The sequence below is a fragment of the Anolis sagrei genome, chromosome 12 (genome assembly GCF_037176765.1).
Source record: "Anolis sagrei isolate rAnoSag1 chromosome 12, rAnoSag1.mat, whole genome shotgun sequence".
NCBI classification, from domain to species: domain Eukaryota; kingdom Metazoa; phylum Chordata; class Lepidosauria; order Squamata; family Dactyloidae; genus Anolis; species Anolis sagrei.
Genome location: NC_090032.1, coordinates 5,520,284 through 5,544,037, shown reverse-complemented (window position 1 = coordinate 5,544,037; position 23,754 = coordinate 5,520,284). Strand labels below are relative to the sequence as shown.

The following is a 23,754-nucleotide window of genomic DNA, read 5'->3' as shown; positions in this document are numbered from 1 at the left end:
GGTGAATGGATGGAAGGAAAGATGGATGGATGGATGGATAGATAGATAGATAGATAGATAGCATAGATGGATGGATGGATAGATAGGATGGATAGATGGATGGATGGATAGGTGAATAGGATGGATATGACAGATGGATAGCTAGAGTGGGTAGGGTGGATAGCTGGCTGGATAGATGGATCAATGGATAGGATGGATGGATGGATGGATGGAAAGAGAGAGAGAGATAAATAGATAGGGATAGATAGATGGGTAGGATGGATGGATAGGTAGGAAGAAAGGTAGGTAGATAAATAGATAGGATGGACACCTGGATTGGATGAAAAGATGGATGGATGGATGGATGGATGGATGGATGGATGGATGGATGGAAAGATGGGTGGGTGGGTGGGTGTGTGGATGGATAGATAGATAGATAGATAGATAGAGTGAGTGAGTGAGTGGGTGAATGGCTGGATAGATGGATCGATGAATAGGATGGATAGATAGAGTGGATAGGGTGGATGGCTGGCTGTAGAGATGGATCAATGGATAGGATGGATGGATGGTTGGATAGATGGGTGGTTGGATAGATAAATAGAATGGATAGATGGATGGATAGGATGAGTAGATATGATAGGGTGGATGGATGGTTGGATAGATTGATCGATGGATATGATAGGTGGATGGATGGATGGATAGATAGATAGATAGATAGATAGATAGATAGATAGATCCAAGGCTGCATCCTCAGGCATAGAAACGGTACATTAAAAATTGATGCTGGAACCTAGGAATGTAATATCTCTCCCTCTCCATCTCTGTATATCATGTTTGCAAGTTTCCCCCTGTTTACCTTCTTGTTTTTGAGTGCCTGTGTATATATATATATCTCATTCAGGGGAAATATAGTTCCTCTGGTGCTGTATAGACATTCCATGGGGAAGTTTTCATGCTGCTGTTAGAGTTTTTTTTCATTTGGTACGTTGTTTATAAGCTTTAGTCCAAGAGCCTTAAGCAAAGGAGGCACAAGTGGTTTAAAGCAGCAATAATAATAATGATAATAATAATAATAATAATAATGCAACATTTTTGTATTTTTTTTCATGAGCTTTAGCTTAGGAGCCATAAGAAAAGGAAGCACAAGCTGTTTAACACTTATTATTATTACTATTATTATTATTATTATTACTATTATTATTATTAGTCATTTCATATGTTTTCATTCAGGAACCATAAGAGAAGGATGCTAATAATAATAATAATAATAATAATGACTATTATTAGACATTTCATAAGTTTTCGTTCAGGAGCCGTAAGAGAAGGACATCAGAAGACGCTTCCTTCTTGGGAGGAGAGCAATGTCCAGTCTCGATAAAATAGTGAAGAGTAGAGACATCAGACTGGCAACAAAGATCCGCCTAGTCAAAGCCATGGTATTCCCTGTAGTCACCTACGGATGTGAGAGCTGGACCTTAGGGAAGGCTGAGCGAAGGAAGATAGATGCTTTTGAACTGTGGTGTTGGAGGAAAGTTCTGAGAGTGCCTTGGACTGCGAGAAGATCCAACCAGTCCATCCTCCAGGAAATAAAGCCCGACTGCTCACTGGAGGGAAAGATACTAGAGACAAAGTTGAAGTACTTTGGTCACATCATGAGGAGACAGGAAAGCCTAGAGAAGACAATTATGCTGGGGAAAGTGGAAGGCAAAAGGAAGAGGGGCCGACCAAGGGCAAGATGGATGGATGGCATCCTTGAAGTGACTGGACTGACCTTGAGGGAGCTGGGGGTGGTGACGGCCGACAGGGAGCTCTGGCGTGGGCTGGTCCATGAGGTCACGAAGAGTCGGAGACGACTGAACGAATGAACAACAACAACAACAACAAGAGAAGGACACTAATAATAATAATAATAATAATAATACTCAGTTCTTGTGGGTTTTTTCGGGCTATATGGCCATGTTCTAGAGGCATTTCTCCTGACGTTTCGCCTGTATCTATGGCAAGCTTCCTCAGAGGTGAGGTTATAATAATAATAATAATAATAATAATAACGAAAGCTTATGAAATGACTAATTATTATTATTATTACTAACGTCCTTCTCTTATGGCTCCTGAAAGAAAGCTTATGAAATGACTAATAATAGTCATTATTATTATTATTATGACTATTATTAGTAATTTCATAAGCTTTCTTTCAGGAGCCGTAAGAGAAGGACACTAATAATAATAATAACAATGAAAGCTTATGAAATGACTAATAATAATAATAGTTATTATTATTATTATTATTAGTGTCCTTCGTTTACAGCTCCTGAAAGAAAGCTTATGAAATGATTAATAATAATAATAATAATAATAATAATTATTATTATTATCAATAATGTCCTTCTCTTATGGCTCCTGAAAGAAAGCTTGTGAAATGACTAAGAGTAATTATTATTATTATTACTATTATTAGTCATTTCATATGCTTTCTTTCAGGAGCCAACAATAATAATAATAATAATAATAATAATAATAATAATGCGTCCTTTTCTTGCGGCTCCTGAAATAAGGTTTATGAAATGACTAATAATAGTCATTATTATTATTATTATGACTATTATTAGTCATTTCATAAGCTTTGGTACAGGAGCCGTAAGACAAGGACGCTAATAATAATATTAATAATAATAATGACTATTATTAGTCATTTCATAAGCTTTCGTTCAGGAGCTGTAAGAGAAGGACGCTAATAATAATAATAGTAATAATAATAATAATAATAATTATTATTATTACTATTATTAGTCATTTCATAAGCTTTGGTTCAGGAGCCGTAAGATAAGGACACTTATTATTATTATTATTATTATTATTATTATTATTATTATGACTATTATTAGTCATTTCATAAGCTTTCGTTCAGGAGTTGTAAGAGAAGGATGCTAATAATAATAATAATAATAATAATGACTATTATTAGTCATCTCATAAGCTTTCTTTCAGGAGCTGTCAGAGAAGGAGTCTAATAATAATAATAATAATAATAATAATAATAATAATGATAAAGCAACAACAGTAAAAGCATAAGAATAAAATAAATATGGCATACATTTGCTTGTGGTTACGAAATTAGATAAATACTGCTCTCAGGTGCAATTGTAAATAGGCTGGAAATGGGATGGAAATAATAATGTTCTTGGCTTTCTATTTTAGTTGCATATCTTTGGCTTGTTCTCAGCTTTGACAAATACATTATTGCTGGATTTGGTTTTCAAAATGTTCTTTATGGGATAGATTGCTGTATATATATATATAGCTTGTTCCCAATGTTTACCTTTGCACAGCACTTAGGATGGGAACTGTGTGCTGATTTTTACACGTTTCTTGTGGCATGACGCACACGAGTAAAAACCCAGGTATCTTCTCCACAACCCATAATATAATTTTATATGGCAGGAGCTCCATTTCAGCCTCTATTAAAGATTTCAGTATTTTAAGAACTCCCAATGGTGCTCTCTTTGTTTCTTGTCTCTGAGTAGCCATTAAAAAAAATCATTTTTTGGGAACAAATGACTACCTGGCGCCCTGTGCAGCCCTTCTTCCATTGGGCTTACGTGAGTTTTCCGGGCTGTATGGACATGTTCCTGAAGCATTCTCTCCTGACGTTTCTCCCCCATCTATGGCAGGTTGAGGGGTCTGTGGGATAATGTCCAGGATGGGAGAAAGAACTCTTCTCTGTTGGAGGCAAGTGGGAATGCTGCAAGTGGCCAGCTTGATTAGCATCGAATGGCCTTGCAGCTTCAAAGCCTGGCTGCTTCCTGCAAGGGGGCATCCTTTGTTGGGAGGTGGGTGGGAGAAAGAACTCTTGTCTGTTAGAGGCAAGTAATGTTGCCAGCATCGAATGGTCTTGCAGTTTCAAAGCCTGACTGCTTCCTGCAAGGGGGAATCCTTAGTTGGGAGGTGGGTGGGAGAAAGAACTCTTTGTCTATTGGAGGCAAACGTGAATGTTGCCAGCATCGAATGGCCTTGCAGTTTCAAAGCCTGGCTGCTTCCTGCCTGAGGGAATCCTTAGTTGGGAGGTGGTTGGGAGAAAGAACTCTTGTCCATTGGAGACAAGTGTGAATGTTGTCAGCACTGAGTGGCCTTGCAGCTTCAAAGCCTGGCTGCTTCCTGCCTGGGAGACTCCTTAGTTGGGAGGTGGGTGAGAGAAAGAACTCTTGTCTATTAGAGGCAAGTGTGAAAGTTGCAAGTGGCGTCCTTGATTAGCATCGAATGGCCTTGCAGCTCCAAAGCCTGGCTGCTTCCTGCCGGGGGAATCCTTTCTTTGGAGGTGGGTGGGAGAAAGAACTCTTGTCTGAGGCAAGTGGCCACCGTGAGTAGCATCAAATGGCCTTGCACCTTCAAAGCCTGGCTGCTTCCTGCAAGGGGAAATCCTTTGTTGGGAGGTGGGTGGGAGAAAGAACTCTTGTCTGTCTGAGATAAGTGTGAATGTTGCAAGTGGCCACCTTGATTAGCATCGAATGGCCTTGCACCTTCAAAGCCTGGCTGCTTCCAGCCTGGGGGTATCCTTTGTTGGGAGGTGGGTGGGAGGAAGAACTCTTGTCTGTCTGAGATAAGTGTGAATGTTGCAAGTGGCCACCGTGATTAGCATCGAATGGCCTTGCACCTTCAAAGCCTGGCTGCTTCTTGCGAGGGGGGAATCCTTTGTTGGAAGGTGGAAGGAAGAAAGAACTCTGAGGATGCTTGCCATAGATGCAGGCGAAACGTCAGCAGAAATGCCTCTAGAACATGGCTCTATAGCCCGAAAAAACCCACAAGAACCTAAAGAACTCTTTGTCTGTTGGAGGCAAGCGTGAATGTTGCCAGCATCGAATGGCCTTGCAGCTTCAAAGCCTGGCTGCCGGGGGGAATCCTTTGTTGGGAGGTGTTAGCTGGCCCTGATTGTTTCCTGTCTGGAATCCCCCTGTTTTTTAAGTGTTGCTCTTTATTTACTGTCCTAATTTGAAGAAGTTTTTTTTCAAATACTGGTAGCCAGAAAGAAAGAAAAGGAAGGGAAAGATATATGTGGGAAGGCAAAGAAAGAAGGCTGCTGATTAGTTGAATAGCAACCCTAGTACTAACACTTCCGCCCTCTCTCAAAATGGCGGCGACGGTGTGCGTAGGTGTTTTTGCGCATGCGCACCTTTACTTTGCCTCCTCTTTCCTTTTAGTCGACGACGATCCTGCTTTCCTCGCCCTCCTTGTTCCTCAAAACACACAATAAACCGAGTGATTCATTTCATTCCTTTCCCCTTTTTGACAAAAAGAGTCGACGCGGGTTTTATTTTGCCAGGACACAAGATGGCCGACGGTGTTGACATTCCTCTGGCCCTCAGAAGAGCCACTTCCGGTCTAAAACGGAAGTTGCCCTGAAATGGACAGAAAAAGGGTGTATTGGGCCCAAGATGCTGCTTCGCCCTCACTTAGCGTCACTTCCGTCCTGGAACGGAAGTAGCCTTGCGTAGCGCTCTCCCGCCTCGGCGCCGGGGAGTGTGGCATCCAAGATGGCGGCGGGGCCCATCTCTGAGCGGAACCAAGGTAAAGGCAGGGAGGAGGAGGCCTGTTTGAGAAGGCCCAACAGCCCCAATGGCCTCCGAACGTCCCTCAAAGGAAGGAGAGAGGGGAATATTAGGGTCTGGAGAGTCTCTTCTCTGGTTTAGGCGCCAATAATGGCGGCTAGGCCAAACTGGGAAGGGGAAGCTCCAGCATTTCTGGCCTCCCTTTCCATTTCCAGCCAGGGTTTGTAGCTCTGTTGCACAAGGGCCCGCTCCAGCAGGAATTAAGCAACGAATTAACGAATCAGTGGGTTGTTGTAGGTTAGAAACAACATCATACGAAAGCTGACTGGCACAACCTGGGGATCACAACCAGACACAGTGAAGACATCTATCTGCCCTTGCGCTATGCTACTCTGCTGCTGAGTATGCATGCCCAGTGTGGAACACATCTCACCACGCTCAAACAGTGGATGTGGCTCTTAATGAGACATGCCGCATTATCACGGGATGTCTGCGCCCCACACCACTGGAGAAATTACACTGCTTAGCCTGTATTGCACCACCTGACATCCGCCGGGGAGTAGCAGCCAATAGTGAAAGGACCAAGGCAGAGACATCTCCAGCCCATCCTCTGTTTGGGTATCAGCCAGCACGTCAACGACTTAAATCAAGACATAGTTTTCTAAGATCTACAGAGACACTCGCTGGAACACCCCAGCAAGCGAGAGTCCAAAAGTGTCAGGCTCAAACCCAGCACCTCCATCCATGGGTGATACCAGATGAGAGACTCCCCCCGGGCACTCAGAAGACTGGGCGACTTGGAAGGCGCTGCACAGACTGTGCTCTGGCACCACGAGATGCTGAGCCAGTCTTAAGAAATGGGGCCCATTTTACCTGTCCGAACGGCCCAGTTTATCTGTCCGAACGTATTCTCCCCTATGAACCATCTAGGTTGTTAAGATTGTCTGGAGGGGCCCTGCTCTCAGTCCCACTGGCCTCTCAGGCATGTCTGGTGGGGATGAGGGACAGGGCCTTCTCGGTGGTGGTCCCTCGACTCTGGAACTCTCTCCCACTGGAGATCGGAACTGCCCCCTCCATTCTGTCGTTCAGAAAACAGGTGAAAACCTGGCTATGGGGTTTGGCTTTCGACGAGTGAATCAGTATTTCTGTGATTGGATAGATGACGATGAATGATGGACAACGAGTTCACTATGACGACTGACCATTGTTATTATGTGATTGCATTTTGCTGTTATAACGTTTTAATTGAATATGTTATATGATGTTTTTAATGATTGTTTTGTGATTTTATTGTTGGAAACTGGCCCGAGTCCCCCGATAGAGGGGAGAAGACCGGTATACAAAATTGCTAAATAAATAAATAGTCTGCTGGAGCTAGGTGGGAATGCAGTAATAATTTATTTGTTGTGTCAGGGCAACCAGTCAATTATATTACATTTTTAACAGAACAAAGCAAACAAACAGACAAAATACAACATTTGTGAGTTTGGTGGTTGATTAAATGTCTTTTGACCAGTATCTGGCCACTTGGAGTGCTTCTGGTGTTGCCGCAAGAAGGTCCTCCATTGTGCATGTGGCTGGGCTCAGGTTGCATTGCAGCAGGTGGTCAGTGGTTTGCTCTTCTCCACACTCGCATGTCGTGGATTCCACTTTGTAACCCCATTTCTTATGGTTGGCTCTGCATCTCGAAGTGCGGTCTGTTTGGTGCCTTCCAAGTCGCCCAGTTTTCTGTGTGCCCAGGGGGGGGGGGGGGGCTCTCTCATTTGGTATCAGCCATGGATTGAGGTTCTGGGTTTGAGCCAGCCAAAGTGTGGAACACATTTCACCACACTAAAACAGTGGATGTGGCACTTAATGAGACATGCCAAATTATTACGGGGTGTCTGAGCCCTACACCACTGGAGAAATTACACTGTCTAGCCGGTATTGCACCACCTGACATCCGCCAGGAAGTAGCAGCCAAGTGAAAGGACCAAGGCAGAGACATCTCCAGCACATCCCCTGTTTAGATATCAGCCAGCACGTCAACGACTTAAATCAAGACATAGTTTTCTGGGATCTACAGAGACACTCACTGGAACACCCCAGCAAGCGAGAGTTCAAAAGTGGCAGGCTCAAACCCAGAACCTCAATCAATGGCTGAGGGAAAGTAACGGCGCCCCATGCAATCATGCCGGCCACATGGCCCAGGAGGTGTTTACGGACAATGCAGGCTCTTTGGCTTAAAAATGGGAGATGAGCACCACCCCCAGAGCCAGAGTTGAAGGGGAATCCTTTATCTTTATCCGTGTGTCTGTATTTCATTGTTTCAAGGCATTGAATGTTTCCCTGTGTCAGTACATGCTGGAATCCGTCCTGAGTCCCTCGGGGAGATGGAGCGGAATACAAATAAAGAGTTGTTATATTATTATTATTAGCCAAGAATTCTGGGAGTTGGAGGCCCAAACAGCTGGAGGACTGTGGTTTAGGGATGCCTGATCTAGAACTAGACTTTTAATTGATGCAGCCTAGGATCACATCAAAGTCAGCTTTAGGTTCAAATGTAACATCAGCAAACAAGATTCATGAAGGCATTTGAGACTATAACTATTGTCCCTCTCTTATCTGCTGCAGATGCCACTGTGTATGTTGGCGGCCTGGATGAAAAAGTCAGCGAACCCCTCCTGTGGGAACTCTTCCTCCAAGCAGGACCAGTGGTTAACACTCACATGCCCAAAGACAGAGTCACGGGCCAACATCAAGGTAAGCAATTCCAGCACCTTTTCTCAATGTGCTGTGTTATGAATGGAGTAAATCCACCAGCTCTTAGACGTTAAGCAGGGGCAGGCCTGGTGAGTACTTGGATTGAAGGCTACCAAGAAATCTCAAGTTCTGTAGCTGTATTTCAAAGGTAAAATCACCTCTGTGTATTCCTTGCCCAGGAAAACCCTCTGAAATTCATGGGGTCGTCACAAGTCGTCAAGGCACATACACAAACAAGATCCTTTTACTTCAAATCTTGAAGACTAGACTTCCAGAGCATGGGAAAATAAGGCTCCTTTTAGGACTGACACTGCCAGGATCCCCTAGTCAGCTATGCTATGACAGTTGGGGGATTTTGGGACTGGTAATCCATAAAGAGGAGCCCCCGGTGGCGCAGTGGGTTAAAGCACTGAGCTGCTGAGCTTGTTGATCGAAAGGTCGCAGGTTCGATCCCAGGGAGCGGCGTGAGCTTCCGCTGTCAGCTCTAGCTTCTGCCAACCTAGCAGTTCGAAAACATGCAAATGTGAGTAGATCAATAGGTACCACTCTGGCGGGAAGGTAACGGCGCTCCATGCAGTCATGCCGGCCACATGACCTTGGAGGTGTCTACAGACAACGCTGGCTCTTCGGCTTAGAAATGGAGATGAGCACCACACCCCAGAGTCAGACATGACTGGACTTAATGTCAGGGGACTACCTTTACCTAATCCATAAAGAGGATCTTTCCCAAACACAGAATGACTTATTATTATTACTAATATTAGTGTAAATGCACCCAAGTGTCTTTTAATTCTACAGTAGTGAATAGAGGGATAACCTTAAGCAGTGACAAAATATAATATTTCTTTAAAAAGAAGGTTTTTACAACCAAGTTAGGATTTGCTGTGGTTTTAACTATAAATAAGTTTTTAAATCGGTTTTAAGGGTTTTAGCTCATTATTTTTAATATTGTTAATATTTAATTATATTTTACTGCTTGTATATTTTTAGGTTTTAAATTTTATTGTTGGTTTTACTATAAACTACTTTGAAGTCTTTCTTTTTAGAGAAAAAAGCAGGTTTAAATAAAAATACTAAAAAATAATAAGATAAGATGTGATCAGCGCAACGCTTGGCTTTGCCTCCCTTTCCAGGCTATGGCTTTGTGGAGTTCCTCAGCGAGGAGGACGCGGACTACGCCATCAAGATCATGAACATGATCAAGCTCTATGGGAAGCCCATCCGGGTCAACAAGGCCTCGGCCCACAACAAGAACCTGGACGTGGGGGCCAACATCTTCATTGGCAACCTGGACCCCGAGATCGACGAGAAGCTCCTGTACGACACCTTCAGCGCCTTTGGGGTCATCCTGCAGACCCCCAAGATCATGCGGGACCCCGACACGGGCAATTCCAAGGGTTACGCCTTCATCAACTTCGCCAGCTTTGACGCCTCCGATGCCGCCATTGAGGCCATGAACGGGCAGTACCTTTGCAACCGCCCCATCACCGTCTCTTATGCCTTCAAGAAGGACTCCAAGGGTGAAAGGCATGGCTCAGCCGCCGAGCGTCTCCTGGCTGCCCAGAACCCACTTTCTCAAGCTGACCGGCCTCATCAGCTCTTTGCAGATGCTCCTCCCCCTCCATCCGTGCCAACCCCAGTTGTTACCACCTTGGGGCCTGGCGTCACCCCACCAGGTATTATTATTATTATAATTTGCTGTTGTTGTTGTTAACTTTATTTATTTCCAGCATTTCTTCCCGCCTACCTTTGTGACCGTATCTCTCTCCATGAACCAGCCTGAACCCTTCGATCTTTGGGCAAGGCCCTCCTTTCGCCCTTGCCAGTCTCTCAGACTCGGCTTCTGGGTACAAGGGAGAGCCTTCTCCTCTGTGGCCCCCCGACTCTGGAATTCATTGCCCACAGAAATTAGGAAAGCCCCTATGTTAGAAACCTTTAAAAAGTGTCTTAAGACCTGGCTCTGCCGTTGTGCTTTTGGAGAGTAGCTAAACGTACATGCGGCCCGCTCTCTGTCATTATGTTTTGTTCCTATGTTTTGTGTATATCGTTTTACAGGTTTTGATGTTTTACATTTTAATGTTATGTTGTTTATTTTACTGCAATTTGTATTGTTATTTTGTAGTTTGTTGTTCGGGCTTGGCCCAATGTAAGCCTCTCCGAGTCCCCGTTGGGGAGATCGTGGCAGGGTATAAATAAAGATTATTATTATTATTATTATTATTATTATTATTATTATTATTTCCAGGGTTTGGGCCTGAGAGGCTCACACATTAAAATGTTGACAATTTTATTAAATACATACATACAAAAGGGCCAATTATGAAAGTATTATTTAATTATTATTATTTTTGTCGTGTCAGGAGCGACCTGAGAAACTGCAAGTCGCTCCTGTTGTGAGAGAATTGGCCGTCTGCAAGGACGGTCACCCAGGGGTCACCCGGATGATTTGATGTTTTTATCATCCTTGTGGGAGGCTTCTCTCATGTCCCCGCATGAGAAGCTGGAGCTGATAGAGGGAGCTCATTTGCCTCTCCCCGGATTCGAACCGGTGACCTGTCAGTCTTCAGTCCTGCCAGCACAGAGCTTTAACCCACTCCGCCACCGGGGGCTCCATAGTATTATTATTATTATTATTATTATTATTATTATAAATAATTTATTATAATAATTTATATCACTATTATAATTTATAATAATAATATACATTATTATTTATTTTATTTTATAAATAAAATAAATAAAGTTATAAATATAAATAAAGTTTATTATTATTATTATTATTAGTAGTAGTATTTATACCCTGCCACCATTTCCCCAAAGGGATTCACAGCGGCTCGCATGAGGCCAAGCCCAAGAAATTACAATAAGGCAAAATAAAATGCAAATAACAGACAATAACGTCAAATAAATGCTCACAATAACAAAATAATGCAATAAAATAATGATAATAAAGCAAAATATAAAATGATAAAAGAATTTAAACAAGATGAGCTGGGCCAAATGCAAAGGGTAAAATTATATATATATATTAAAAAAAACCTTGGTGAGATAGATAAATAGAATGCTGTGTCTGGTGGAAGACTTGGGTGGGAGAAACAATGCAATTAATCTCCACTGGGTGATGAGATAAAGAAATCTATCCCTGGGTTGTTGTAGGTTTTTTCGGGCTATATGGCCATGTTCTACAGGCATTTTCTCCTGACGTTTCACCTGCATCTATGGCAAGCATCCTCAGATGTAGTGAGGTTTGTTTGAACCAGGAAAAAGGGTTTATATATCTGTGGAATGACCAGGGTGGGACAAAGGACTCTTGTCTGCTGGAGCTAGGTGTGAATGTTTCAACTGATCACCTTGATTAGCATTTGATTGCCTGGCAGTGCCTGGAGCAAACTTTTGTTGAGAGGTATTTCAATGGCTTCTCATTTCTTCATTTGGGAGTTGTAACCACCATGTCAGACTACACAGAGAAGCCATTGAAATCCACAAGCATGTAGACAATTTCAACAGAAAGGAGGAAACCATGAAAATGAACAAAAATCTGGCTACCAGTATTAAAAAAACTCTTATTAAAAAAACATTGCAACAGCACAACAACAGAGAGGAAACAAACAAGGACATCTAATCATCTCTCAACAAAAGATTGCTCCAGGCACTGCCAGGCTATCAAATGCTAATCAAGGTGATCAGTTGAAACATTCACACCTAGCTCCACCAGACAAGAGTCCTTTGTCCCACCCTGGTCATTCCACAGATAAATAAACCCTTTTTCCTAGTTCCAACAGACCTCAATACCTCTGAGGATGCTTGCCATAGATGCAGGCGAAATGTCAGGGATTTATACATTCACACCTAGCTCCGACAGACAATTATTATTTATTTATTTGCTTTATTTCTATACCGCGTTTCTCAACCTAATTAGGCGACTCAATGCGGTTTACACAATGTAAATTAACACAACAATAACAATTAAAATACATCATACACAATAACAAAATACACAATTAATCATTCATACATAATGCCTCGATCACAAAGCAAAATCTAGTCTCATAATCCTTGTGCCATTCCTATGTTCAATTTACCGTCATCCTATGTTCAATTGCGCTGATTAGCCAAACGCTTGCTCAAAGAGCCAGGTTTTAACCTTCTTTTGAAACGGCAGCAGCGAAGGGGCCTGTCTGATGTCAATGGGTAGGGCATTCCATAGCCGAGGGGCCACCACCGAGAAGGCCGTATCTCTCGTCCCCGCCAACCGTGCCTGTGATGCAGGCGGGACCGAGAGCAGGGCCTCCCCGGAAGATCTTAGTGTCCGCATTGGTTCATAGGTGGAGATGCGTTCGGAGAGGTAAGTGGGGCCGGAACCGTTTAGGGCTTTGTAGGCTAACGCCAGCACCTTGAATTGTGCCCGGTAGCAGATTGGCAGCCAGTGGAGCTGGCTCAACAGAGGAGTGGTATGCTTCCTGAGTGCCGCTCCTGTTAGCAACCTGGCTGCCGAGCGCTGGACCATCTGAAGCTTCCGGGCAGTCTTCAAGGGCAGCCCCACGTAAAGCGCGTTGCAGTAATCTATACGAGATGTGACCAGAGCGTGGACTACCGTGGCCAAGTCAGACAAGAGTCCTTTCTCCCACCCTGGTCATTCCACAGATATATAAACCCTTTTTCCTAGTTCCAACAGACCTCACTACCTCTGAGGATGCTTGCCATAGATGCAGGCGAAACGTCAGGAGAGAATGCCTCTAGAACATGGCCATATAGCCCGAAAAAACATACAACAACCCAGTGATTTCGGCCATGAAAGCCTTTGACAATACAAATCTATCCCTCTTGCAGACCTTCCCTTAAAAACCTTCAGCTCTGAAAACTGGTCTGAAGAAAACAAATCCTTGCAAAAGACTCCCTCATTCCCTCTTGTTTAGTTGGGTGTGATGTTCCAGCTTCCCGTGACTCTGCAGTGACATCTGCCTTGTCCCAGGAGTCTTTGTCTGCTAATGATTTGGTTGCTTCACAGAGTTTAATGAAATTGCTGTTAATTGAATGTGAGAAACTGTTGGAAAATGCAGTGTGCTTGCTGAGTTTAAAATCAACACTGTGAGCGGTAGAGCGAGCTGTTAAAGTGCAGCATACTTTATAGGATTTTAGCTATAAATAGCTAAATTTATTTATTTACGCCATTTATATGCTGCCCTTCTCACTTAGAAGGGGACTCAGAGCGGCTTGCAAGTTATATGTACATACAATATATTATATTATTAGCATAGCACAGTATTAGTATTAAATATTACTAAATATGAAATCTAAAATTGTTATATTGTATTACATCATATTATCAATATTATATGTGTATAACATATATTATTAGCACAGCCCAATATTAGTATTATATCTTACTATACTGTAGTAGTATTAGTAATCTTTATAAATAAAAATGTAATGTTCGTATTACATTAATATCAATATTATATGTGTATACCATATATTATATTATTAGCACAGCACAATATTAGTGTTATATATTACTATATTGTACAAAACCACTATACGGTAATATTATTAGTAATATTACATGTAATATAATATATATAATTATTTTATTGTATTATTAGTAGTAGTAGTGTATTGTATTACATTATAATATTATCAATATTATATGTGTATACCAGTGGTTCTCAACCTGGGGGTTGGGACCCCTGTGGGGCTCGTGAGGGGGTGTTAGAGGGGTCACCAAAGACCATCAGAAAACATAGTATTTTCTCTTTGTCATGGGTGTTCCGTGTGGGAAGTTTGGTCCAGTTCTATCACTGGTGGGGTTCAGAATGCTATTTCATTGTGGGTGAACTATGAATCCCAGCAACTACAACTCCCAGATGGCAAGGTCTATTTTCTCCAAACTCTACCAGTGTTCACATTTTGGGCATATTGATTATCTGTGCCAAGTTTGATCCAGATCCATCACTGTTTGAGTTCACAGTGTTCTATGAATGTAGGTGAACTACAACTCCAAAAACCCAAGGTCAGTGTCCACCAGACTCCCAGTATTTCTCTTGGCCATGGGAATTCTGTGTGCCAAGTTTGATTCAATTCCATCATTGGTGGAGTTCAAAAGGCTCTTTGATTTTAGGTGAACTATAAATCCCAGCAATTCCAACATTCCCAAATGACAAAATCAATCCCCTCCAGCCCCACCAGTATTCAAATTTGGCCGTATCAGGTATTTGTGCCAAATTTGGTCCAGTCACCAGTGAATGAAAATACATGCTGCATATCAGATATTTATATTACGATTCATAATAGTAGCAAAATTAAAGAAGTAGCAATGAAAATAACATTATGGTTGGGGGTCACCACAATGTGAGAACCTGTACTAAGGGGTCACTGCATTAGGAAGGTTGAGAACCACTGGTGTATACCGTATTTTATATAATTAGCACAGCACAATATTAGCATTATATATTACTATATTGTACAAAACCACTATATGGTAATATTATTAGTAGTATTATATGTAATATTAAATATATAATTACTAATATTGTATTATTATTAGTAGTATTATATTGTATTACATTATAATATTGTCAATATTATATGTGTATACCATATATTATATTATTAGCACAACACAATATTAGTATTATATATTACTATATTGTACAAAAACACTGTAAGGTAGTATTATTAGTAATATTACATGTAATATAAAAGATATAATTATTATATTGTATTATTATTAGTAGTATATTGTATTACATTATATTATTATCAATATTATATGCGTATACCATATATTATATTATTAGCACAGCCCAATATTAGTATTATATCTTACTATATTGTACCATACCACTATACTGTAGTATTATTAGTAATCTGTATAAATAAAAATGTAATGTTTGTTTGTGGGATTAACATAACTCAAAAACCACTGGACGAATTGACAGCAAATTTGGACACAATGCACCTATCAGGCCTACAAGTGACCATCACTGATAAAAACACTAAAAAACACACCAGAAGAGACTTAAAAAGCCAAACAACAAAAATTATATTACAACGCAAGCACAAAACTTCATATATATATATATTATATATATATATATATATATAAATATATATATATATGCGCAAACACACATATACACAAATATATTCACACACAAAACACATATACACAAACTAGGCCACAACAACGTGTGGCAGGGGGCGACTAGTATTATTTGTAATACTAAATATATAATTGCTAATATTGTATTATTATTAGTATTAAATTGTATTACCTTATAATAATATCAATATTATATGTGTATACCATATATTATATTATTAGAACAGCACAATATTAGCATTATATATTACTATATTGTACAAAACCACTATACAATAATATTATTAGTAATATTACATGTAATATTAAATATATAATTACTAATATTGTATTATTAGTAGTATTATATTGTTTTACATTATAATATTGTCAATATTATATGTGTATACCATATATTATATTATTAGCACAGCACGATATTAGCATTATGTACAAAAACGCTATCAGGTAGTATTATTAATAATATTATATGTAATATAAAAGATATTATTATATTGTATTATTATTATAAGTAGTATATTGTATTACATTATAATATCAATATTATATGTGTATACCATATTTTATATAATTAGCACAGCACAATATTAGCATTATATATTACTATATTGTACAAAACCATTATATGGTAATATTATTAGTAGTATTATATGTAATATTAAATATATAATTATTATATTGTATTATTTGTAGTATTATATTGTGTTACATTATAATATTATCAATATTATATGTGTATATCATATATTATATTATTAGCACAGCACAATATTAGTATTGTATATTACTATATTGTTGCTGGGGTGAGGGGTCCCAACTGATGACCCCCAACTGATAAAAAACATAACTGATGACTTATGAAATGATGCCATAAGGAAGAGGGGGTGGGCTCGTTTTCTGCTGTCCTCGAGACTAGGACTTGGTGCAAAGAGTTCAAATGACAAAAAAGAACATTAAGGACAGTATCCTGATCATAACAGCTGTTCAACCACGGATCTTACTGCCTCCAAATGTGGTGGATGTTCCTTTGGAGACTTTTAAGCAGAGGCTAGCCATCTGTTAGGGGTGCTTTGATTGTGCATGGCAAAAGGGATTGGACTGGATGGCCTGTGGAGTCTCTCCCAACTTTATGATTCTGTGAAAGCTTGTGTGTAAAACTTGATTTGAATACAACAGAGAACAGACTGAGTGCTAAGCCACATGTGATGATCTTCCTGACTGTGAGAGCTGTTCAGCAGTGGAACTCTCTGCCCCAGAGTGTGGTGGAGGCTCCTTCTTTGGAAGCTTTTAAACAGAGGCTGGATGGCCATCTGTCAGGGGTGATCTGAATGCAATATTCCTGCTTCTTGGCAGAATGGGGTTGGACTGGATGGCCCATGAGGTCTCTTCCAACTCTTTGATTCTATGATCTTTATAATAGACCTGTGTGTGAGAGACAGAATTTTGAACCAAAATCTTCCAGCCTTGAGTGATAAATCTTCTGCCTTCTCTCCCACAGGGATCCCGCCGCCGGGTTCGTTCCCTCCACCGGTGCCCCCTCCAGGAGCCATGCCCCCAGGAATGCCTCCAGCCATGCCACCCCCACCTATGCCGCCCGGCGCCGGAGCCCCAGGACCACCCTCCGGAGGCGCTCCTGGAGCGGCCCATCCTCCCCACCCACACCCTTTCCCTCCCAGCGGGATGCATCCAGGTGAGTTCTCTGTCGTGAATAAGGAATTGTGCATTGACCAATTGAACGACTACCGGTTTGATTTTGGATAGTGTGATTTTAATAACTGATTTTAAATTGTGTTGTTAATGGGTGGGTTTTAATATAAATGTTATTGTATTATTTTAATTTTATGTATATGTTCAAATTTCATTCTATGTTTGATGTGGTTAGGTTTTTGACTTATAACTATGTTAACATAAGTTTAAAACACCTAGAGAGCTGAAGTTTGCCCATGCCTGATCTAGTTGGATGTTCTACACTGAGCTGGTGGGGACTGAAGGGTCTCTAGGTATCTTATGAATCTAGAATTACATAGAGATGTGGAGTTTCTGACGTGTGTGTTTGAAGAGCCTCAAGGGGTCTTATGAATCTAGAATCCATAGACCTGAGATGTGGAGTCTCTGATGTACGTGTTTAAAGAGCCTCAAGGATCTTATGAATCTAGAATCCATAGACCTGAGATGTGGAGTCTCTGATGTGTGTGTTTGAAGGGCTTCAAGGGGTCTTATGAATCTAGAATTCTGTAGACCTGAGATGTGGAGTCTCTGACGTGTGTGTTTGAAGGGCCTTTAAGTGTCTTATGAATTTAGAATTCCATAGACTGCAGACCTAAGATGTGGAGTCTCTGATGTGTGACCTTGAAGGACCTCAAAGCGTCTTATGAATCCAGAATTCCATAGATAGCAGACCTAAGATGTGGAGTTTCTGACGTGTGTGTTTGAAGGGGCTCAAGGGGTCTGATGAATCTAGAATTCCGTAGACTGCAGACCTGAATTCCGTAGACTGCAGACCTGAGTATCTGACATGTGTCCTTGAAGGACCTCAAAGCGTCGTCCGAATCCAGAATTCCATAGACCACAGACCTAAGATGTGGAGTCTCTGACATGTGTGTTTCAAGGGCCTCAAGGAGTCTTATGAATCTAGAATTCAGTAGACCGGAGATGTGGAGTCTCTGACGTGTGTGTTTGAAGAGCCTCAAGGGGTCTTATAAATCTAGAATTTTGTAGACCTGAGATGTGGAGTCTCTGACGTGTGTGTTTGAAGAGCCTCAAGGGGTCTTATGAATCTAGAATTCTGTAGACCTAAGATGTGGAGTCTCTGATGTGTGTTTGAAGGGCCTCAAAGAGTCTTATGAATCCAGAATTCCATAGACCTGAGCTGTTGAGTCTCTGACATGTGTGTTTGAAGGGCCTCAAGGAGTCTTATGAATCTAGAATTCAGTAGACCTAAGATGTGGAGTCTCTGACGTGTGTGTTTGAAGAGCCTCAAGGGGTCTTATGAATCTAGAATTCTGTAGACCTAAGATGTGGAGTCTCTGAGGTATGTGTTTGAAGGGCCTCAAGGGGTCTTATGAATCTAGAATTCCATAGACCTGAGATGTGGAGTCCCTAATGTGTGTGTTTGAAGGGTCTCAAGGGGTCTTATGAATCTAGAATTCCATAGACCTGAGCTGTTGAGTCTCTGACATGTGTGTTTGAAGGGCCTCAAGGACATTTACGAATCTAGAATTCCATAGACTACAGACCTAAGATGTGGCGTCTCTGATGTGTGTGTTTGAAGGGCCTCAAAGAGTCTTTTAAGAATCTGGAATGCCATAGACCTGAGATGTGGAGTCTCTAACGCGTGTGTTTGAAGGGTCTCAAGGAGTCTTCTGAATCTAGAATTCCGTAGACCTGAGATGTGGAGTCTGATGTGTGTGTTTGTGCTGCCTTTCCAGGGATGCCCCAGATGCAGGTTCACCACGGGATGCCCGGAATGGGGCCGCATCATCCAGGTCCCCCTGGAGCCGGGGGCCAGCCTCCCCCTCGCCCTCCACCTGGAATGCCTCACCCTGGGCCACCCCCCATGGGAATGCCACCCAGGGGGCCTCACTTCGGTTCGCCGATGGGTAAGTGGAGCAATGGCCTCAAACTATAGGAAAGGAGATTCCACCTGAACATTAGGAAGAACTTCCTGACTATGAGAGCTGTTGTTGGGAGGTGTTAGCTGGCCCTGATTGATTCTTGTCTGGAATTGCACTGCTTTTTGAGTGTTGCTCTTTATTTACTGTCCTGATTTTAGAGTTTTTTTAGTACTGCTAGCCAGATTTTGTTCATTTTCACTCAGAAAGCAGGGCCCCCCTGAACAAAGGATTACCCCCAAGGCAGCCAGGCTTTGAAGCTGTAAGGCTCTTAAATACTATTCAATATGGCCATTTGCAACACCAACAGACAAGAGTTCTTCCTCCCACCCTGGACACTCCACAGATAAATAAACCTCACTTGCCTAGTTTCCAAGAGACCCCTCAATCTCTGGGGATGCCTGCCATAGATGGGGGAAAAATGTCAGGAGAGAATGCTTTTGGAACATGGCCATTCAGCCCGGAAAACTCACAGCAACCCAGTACAGTAATAATTACTATATTTATTTATACTGAGTGTTGGGTATCAATCAAAAAAGAAAGCTAATAATAATAATAATAATAATAATAATAATAATAATAAATATTTAGCTTTGGGTCTCAATCAAGAGAGAAAAGCTAATAATTATAGTAGTAAGTAAATTATTATTATTTACTTTGTGTCTCAACCAAGAGAGTAATAATAATAATATTAATAATAATAATGTCTATTATTATTATTATTATTAATAATAATATCTCGCTTTGGGTCTCAATCAAGAGAGAAAAGCTAATAATTATAGTAATACGTAAATTATTATTATTTACTTTGGGTCTCAACCAAGAGAGTAATAATAATAATAATAATAATAATGTCTATTATTATTATTATTATTATTATTATTAATATCTCGCTTTGGGTCTCAATCAAGAGAGAAAAGCTAATAATTATAGTACTAAGTAAATTATTATTATTTACTTTGGGTCTCAACCAAGAGAGTAATAATAATAATAATAATGTCTATTATTATTATTAATATCTCGCTTTAGGTCTCAATCAAGAGAGAAAAGCTAATAATTATAGTAGTAAGTAAATTATTATTATTTACTTTGGGTCTCAACCAGGAGAGTCATAACAATAATAATAATAATGATAATAATGTCTATTATTATTATTATTAATATCTCGCTTTAGGTCTCAATCAAGAGAGAAAAGCTAGTAATTATAGTAGTAAGTAAATTATTATTATTTACTTTGGGTCTCAACCAAGAGAGTAATAATAATAATAATAATAATGTCTATTATTATTATTAATAATATCTCACTTTAGGTCTCAATCAAGAGAGAAAAGCTAATAATTATAGTAGTAAATAAATTATTATTATTTACCTTGGGTCTCAACCAAGAGAACAATAATAATAATAATAATAATAATAATAATGCCAGACAGCCCAGAAAACTCACAGCAACCCAGTGATTCTGGCCTTTGACAACACATTATTATATTTATTTGTATCCCACTTTCATTTCTCTGATTGAGATGCAAAACATCTCATAGCAATTAAACAACACAAAGAGAGCGTTCCCCATATGTTGAGGAAAGAGTGGGGCATTAGAGAGGTTTTGCCAGACAGTCCAGAAAACTCACAGCAACCCAGTGATTCCGGTCATGAAAACCTTTGACAACACATTATTATATTTATTTGTATCCCACTTTCATTTATCTGATTGAGATGCAAAGCATCTCATAGCAATTAAACAACACAAAGAGAGCTTTCCCCATATGTTGAGGAAAGAGTGGGGCATTAGAGAGGTTTTACCGTCCTTCCACAGGCTTGGATCTCCCTTCTGTGTTGCTGTTGTTGTCTTAACGCCTCTGCCTCTTCTTTCCCCAGGTCACCCTGGCCCCATGCCACCCCACGGGATGCGGGGCCCTCCTCCCTTGATGCCGCCCCACGGCTACAACGGCCCTCCTCGCCCCCCTCCTTACGGCTACCAGCGAATCCCTCTCCCGCCACGTCCCGCCCAGAGACCCATGGTGCCTCCAAGGGGGCCCATGCGAGGCCCGCTGCCCCCTTAGGACCCCCAAAAGGAACCTCCTCCGCTCTCCGTCTTTCTGTTTTTCTCTTTGGACAAACATTCCAGCAAATTGTGTCTCGCCCAGTCTGTGCGGGGAAAAAAAACCTGGTTTTGCTCCTCTAGTATTATTATTTGTTTACCTTTTTAGTGCCCTTGCTTCAGGGAATGGGATTTTAGATTCCCCCCCCCCCTCTTTATTTTATGTCTCCGAATTCTTCGTAAAACTCAACGTAGACAATAAATAAAGGATGGGAAGATTCCTCTCCGAAGCGTCTGTTTCAAAAAATAATTTTTGGTCCTTTTTTAGCACCACCGTCCTCTTGTTTCCATCCTCTTCGGTCCCCTAAGGAAGGAACTGCAAGTACAAAACTCACTCCAGCCTATGGCAATTCCATAATTAGATCTTTAAGAATGATATTTGTGTTTGTTTAATATGGAGTTTGATATTCTAAGGATCTTATCTTGACACAAATGTTGGTGGTCTTTACCTTTCACATTTCTGGTCGCTTCTGGAGTGAGAGAATCAGCCGTCTATGAAGATATTGCCCTGAGGACACTCGGATGTCTTGCAATCCTGTGAGTAGGCTTCTCTCATGTCCCCTGCTGTAGCTGATGAACAACTGCACTGCATCCTGTCAGATCCCCAAAATATGGAGGAAAGCAAGAGTCATCGCCATCTTGAAGCGAAGCAAAGACCGTAATGACCCAAAAAGCTACAGATCAATCTCCCTGCTGTGCCATCTACAAAGTTCTGGAGAGACTTATCCTGTATAGAATTATGGAAAAAATAGACCCCTGTCTGATTCCACAGCAAGCTGGCTTCAGGAAAGGCAAAAGCTGCACATCGCAAGTGCTGAACCTGACTCAGCACATAGAAGATGGCTTTCAAAGGCAGCAGATCACAGGAGCTGTCTTCATAGACCTGTCAGAACCACTGCCTCCTCCTGACTCTCAATAAATGTAAAAATGGCAAAGCAGCTGGCCTGGATGACCTATGGATGGAACAAATCAAGAACTTTGGCCCAAAAGCAAGGCGCTGGCTGCTGGAGCTGATGAACAACTGCACGGCATCCTATCAGATCCCCAAAATATGGAGGAAAGCAAGAGTCATCGCCATCTTGAAGCGAAGCAAAGACCGCAATGACCCAAAAAGCTACAGATCAGTCTCCCTGCTGTGCCATCTCTACAAAGTTCTGGAGAGACTTATTCTGCATAGAATTATGGAAAAAATAGACCCCTGTCTGATCCCACAGCAAGCTGGCTTCAGAAAAGGCAAAAACTGCACGTCGCGAGTGCTGAACCTGACTCAGCACATAGAAGATGGCTTTGAAAGGCAGCAGATCACAGGAGCTGTCTTCATAGACCTGTCAGCAGCCTTTGAGACTGTGAACCACCACCTCCTCCTGAGAAAAATGTATAATATCACAAAGGACGACCACCTCACCCGCCTCATAGGAAACCTGCTACAAAAGAGGAGCTTTTTTGTTGAGTTCCAGGGCCAGAGAAGCAGATGGCGGAAACAGAAGAACGGCCTGCCACAGGGGAGCGTGCTTGCTCCATCCATGTTCAACATCTACACAAATTACCAGCCACTGCCAGAAGGGACAGAGAACTTCATCTATGCTGATGATCGTGCCATCACCGCTCAAGCAGGGAGCTGTGAGATGGTTGAACCGAAGCTCTAGGTGCTCTTGCTGCCTACTACAGGGAAAACTAGCTGATCCTCAACCCATCTAAAACACAGACATTTGCTTTTCATCTCAAGAACAGACAAGCATCCCGAGCTCTGAGGATCACCTGGGAAGGAATCCCACTGGAGCATTGCAGCGCACCCAAATACCTGGACCGTGCCCTGACCTACAAGAAGCACTTCCTGAACATCAAGCAAAACGTGGATGCTAGAAACAATATCATACGAAAGCTGACTGGCACAACCTGGGGATCACAACCAGACACAGTGAAGACATCTGCCCTTGCGCTGTGCTACTCTGCTGCTGAGTATGCATGCCCAGTGTGGAACACATCTCACCACGCTAAGACAGTGGATGTGGCTCTTAATGAGACATGCCGCATTATCACGGGGTGTCTGCACCCCACACCAATGGAGAAATTACACTGTCTAGCCAGTATTGCACCACCTGACATCTGCCGGGAAGTAGCAGCCAATAGTGAAAGGACCAAGGCAGTGACATCTCCAGCTCATCCCCTGTTTGGGTATCAGCCAACACGTCAACGACTTAAATCAAGACATAGTTTTCTAAGATCTACAGGGACACTCGCTGGAACATCTCAGCAAGCGAGAGTCCAAAAGTGGCAGGCTCAAACCCATGGCTGATACCAAATGAGAGACTCCCTCCTGGGCACACAGAAGACTGGGCAACTTGGAAGGCGCTGAACAGACTGCGCTTTGGCACCACGAGATGCAGAGCCAACCTCAAGAAATGGGCCCACAAAGTGGAATCCACGACATGCGAGTGTGGAGAAGAGCAAACCACTGACCACCTGCTGCAATGCACCCTGAGCCCTGCCACATGCACAAGGGAGGACCTTCTTGCGGCAACACCAGAGGAACTCCAAGTGGCCAGATACTGCTCAAAGGACATTTAATCAACTACCAAGCTTGCAAACTCTGTGTTTTGTGTCTGTTTGTTTGTTTTGTTCTGTTAGAAATGTAATAAAATTGTCTGGTTGCCCGTGACACGATAAATAAATAACCCC

General features: G+C 41.7%; 1 protein-coding gene across 1 annotated transcript; it reads left to right on the top strand.

Annotated features, from left to right (window-relative positions):
* Positions 1-5,439: 5,439 nt before the first annotated feature.
* Positions 5,440-21,305, top strand: SF3B4 (splicing factor 3b subunit 4). The gene is made up of 6 exons (XM_060758038.2): positions 5,440-5,541; positions 8,136-8,264; positions 9,398-9,940; positions 16,865-17,056; positions 18,795-18,965; positions 20,853-21,305. Exons 1-6 carry the CDS (start codon positions 5,508-5,510, stop codon positions 21,035-21,037), a joined length of 1,254 nt encoding a protein of 417 aa, XP_060614021.1. The 5' UTR covers positions 5,440-5,507; the 3' UTR covers positions 21,038-21,305.
* Positions 21,306-23,754: the final 2,449 nt, after the last annotated feature.